Raw genomic sequence first — 2,548 nt, 5'->3', positions numbered from 1 at the left:
AAGTGGTACACACACACATGTCTGTGTGTGTGTGTGTGTGTGTGTGTGTGTGACACACACACAGAGAGAGAGAGAGAGAGAGACAGGGAGAGAGAAATCACCCATGTGGAAGCAGATACCCAGAAGGGGAATAATACAGGACACATGGGGAGCGAGGGAATTGTGTGTATATTAGGCAACAAATAAAAAGAAAACCAATGGGAGGCCTGGAGTGTGATAAGTGAAAGAGTACAAAGACAAACACTTGGATTGGACTGGATTTACTAGTGCTTACACACATATTAGCATGAGTGTAACATGGTGTGTGTTGTGTGTGAATGAAAGCCAGCGGAGAATTCAAGCCAAACTACTAAAAGATGGTTATATTAACTCTCTCCCCATAATTGTTGCAGCTCTGACTTACCCAACCCCCACCTACCAACACAAACACACATTCACACACTTACAGACACACACACATAAGGGAGCGCAAAATAACCCGGCAGGTGATATCCACCCCACTACTCCTCCACTTTGTCCTCCAGCCGAGCCGGGTAATAGCAAAGCAAGACAAAGCCAGTGTTGTCGTTTTGTAGCTCGTAGTCACTTGTAGGCCATTTGTCATGGTAATTCGGCTTGTGAATCATTCAGAGCTCCTCTGAGGGGATCGCAAGCGTGCTCGCTTGAAACGATGTATAATTTGAGCCACATAAATCTTCCACATGCTCCCGGTAATCATGTTGAATCACGTAGACGTACAACTATAAATACCAGACTATGTCATTTGACAGAACGGTCTCAGGCAGGTTGAAGTTCTCTGCACACACCAGTAAGAAGGAATACACTGACAACTGAGCTACAACACACTGGCGGCGCTGAAAGGAACATGTGTTTATAGAAGTGTTTGTGTAAAAGGGTGTGCGGCATATCAGTGTTTAAGTCTAATGTACACATTCACTATAAGTCAAATGTTTGGGACTCTAATGCAGCTACAGTTTACTGAATGCTTCTCTGTGTTAACCAGTGGCGGTTGTTGCTGTGAGAAACATTTAATTACCTTTGGTCTCATATACAGTAAATCAGAAAAGGCATTTACAATCAGAAGGATTATTTGGCAGCATAATTACAAGACGCCGCTTTCCAAATCCTCTCTGTGGTTTAAGAATGGAATGAACCCTTTGCTTTATAATGCATTTTAACTGTGTGCATTTGTGTGTGTGCATTATTGCAGTGAGTGCAACAGCAACAGAGACTCAGTCCTGTCCTACACCAGTGTGCGAAGTAACAGCTCTTACCTGGGGAGTGATGAGATGGGATCAGGTAATGGAAACAATGGAAAAGCAGTTTTTCTGTGCATCTGTAAATATAGTTTATTCTGCAGAGTTGTACATTACATTTTCATCCAGTAGACCTCTCATTAGAATATCTGTCCTTTCATCTACAGTGAGACATTTTCTATTGTTTTGTACTCAAGCACATTTGTATTTCAAGTGAAACAATAATCATTTCAGAGCCAAAAGATGTGTCACTGTCCAAACAGACACTGTAAAGTGAATTCAACATAAACAGCATAAGCTAGGCTGAAGCAAACACATGTTTCCTTAGTGTCAAACAAAGACAAAGAAATAATGGAGGTTTGCACAAGAATTGATCAGTAATTGCCAACTTGTGATTCCTCTGTAGTTCATTGGTCATATGTCACGCTTTCAGAGAGCCAGAACAGAGAAATGCTGTAGATATATCTTGGAGGTGACTGTGGTCAGATATTTCAGACACAACATTTCATAATCCTCGCAGCCACATTTTTTGTGCTGCGAGCCAACTATGTGTCCACTGCTGTTTATCACTTTGTTTTTATCAGCATTAAATCTTAGACAGCCCCACAACGAGACATTCTATTGAAATGATTTATTAGCCTTCATCCTCTCCCACTTGATACTTGAATTTACATGAAAACAGATGGATGGAAACGTGCAGATGGTCAAATAAAAATGTTTGATTTTTTTCTCAACTTTTTTTTGTGTTTTATTTATATATTTATTTTTGGCTGCTAGGGGACGAGCTGCCGTGTGACATGAGGATTCCCTCGGATAAGCAGGACAAGCTGCACGGCTGCCTGGAGCACCTTTTCAACCAGGTTAGTTCTGGGGCTCAGTTTAGGGTAATTAGTAGATTTATTTTAGGAAGTTTTGTGTTGCAGAATTCTAGACCGTCCCAAACAACTTCCTCCAAACCCTAACCTCAGTCTGATTCTGATTTTAACAAACATTACAATAATCTCTATTTGAAAACTACACTTGGGAAGAAGTGGGGATTAACTGAGAGTTTAAACACAGCCAAAAGATTTAAAATGAAAGATAGTGAAACAAGAACACACACACACACACACGCAGCATTAAACCCCCACCACTGCCGCCAAACCATTTGGAACAGATGATTGTGATAGTAATCAGTCAGCATCTGGGCTGAGTTACTTCATGGAGCTCTCTGTCCTCTGGTCAGGATCCTGGTTTTCTCTCTCATCTTTCACTTGACTTCCTTTCTTTCTCCTCTCACACACACACACACA

General features: G+C 41.3%; 1 protein-coding gene across 1 annotated transcript in view; it reads left to right on the top strand.

Moving 5' to 3' along the window:
* Positions 1-2,548, top strand: part of prex1 (phosphatidylinositol-3,4,5-trisphosphate-dependent Rac exchange factor 1) — a 77,009-nt gene that overhangs the window by 63,729 nt on the left and 10,732 nt on the right. The window contains exons 27-28 of the mRNA XM_035656448.1: positions 1,211-1,299; positions 2,034-2,116. Coding sequence (XP_035512341.1) covers positions 1,211-1,299; positions 2,034-2,116 — 172 coding nt within the window. The remainder of the gene's footprint in view (positions 1-1,210; positions 1,300-2,033; positions 2,117-2,548) is intronic.

Source organism: Morone saxatilis, unplaced genomic scaffold (assembly GCF_004916995.1).
Source record: "Morone saxatilis isolate NCDOM2014 unplaced genomic scaffold, NCSU_SB_2.0 Contig15, whole genome shotgun sequence".
NCBI lineage: Eukaryota > Metazoa > Chordata > Actinopteri > Moronidae > Morone > Morone saxatilis.
The sequence above is the reverse complement of the archived record's forward strand: the minus strand, read 5'-3'. Positions and strand labels throughout refer to the sequence as shown.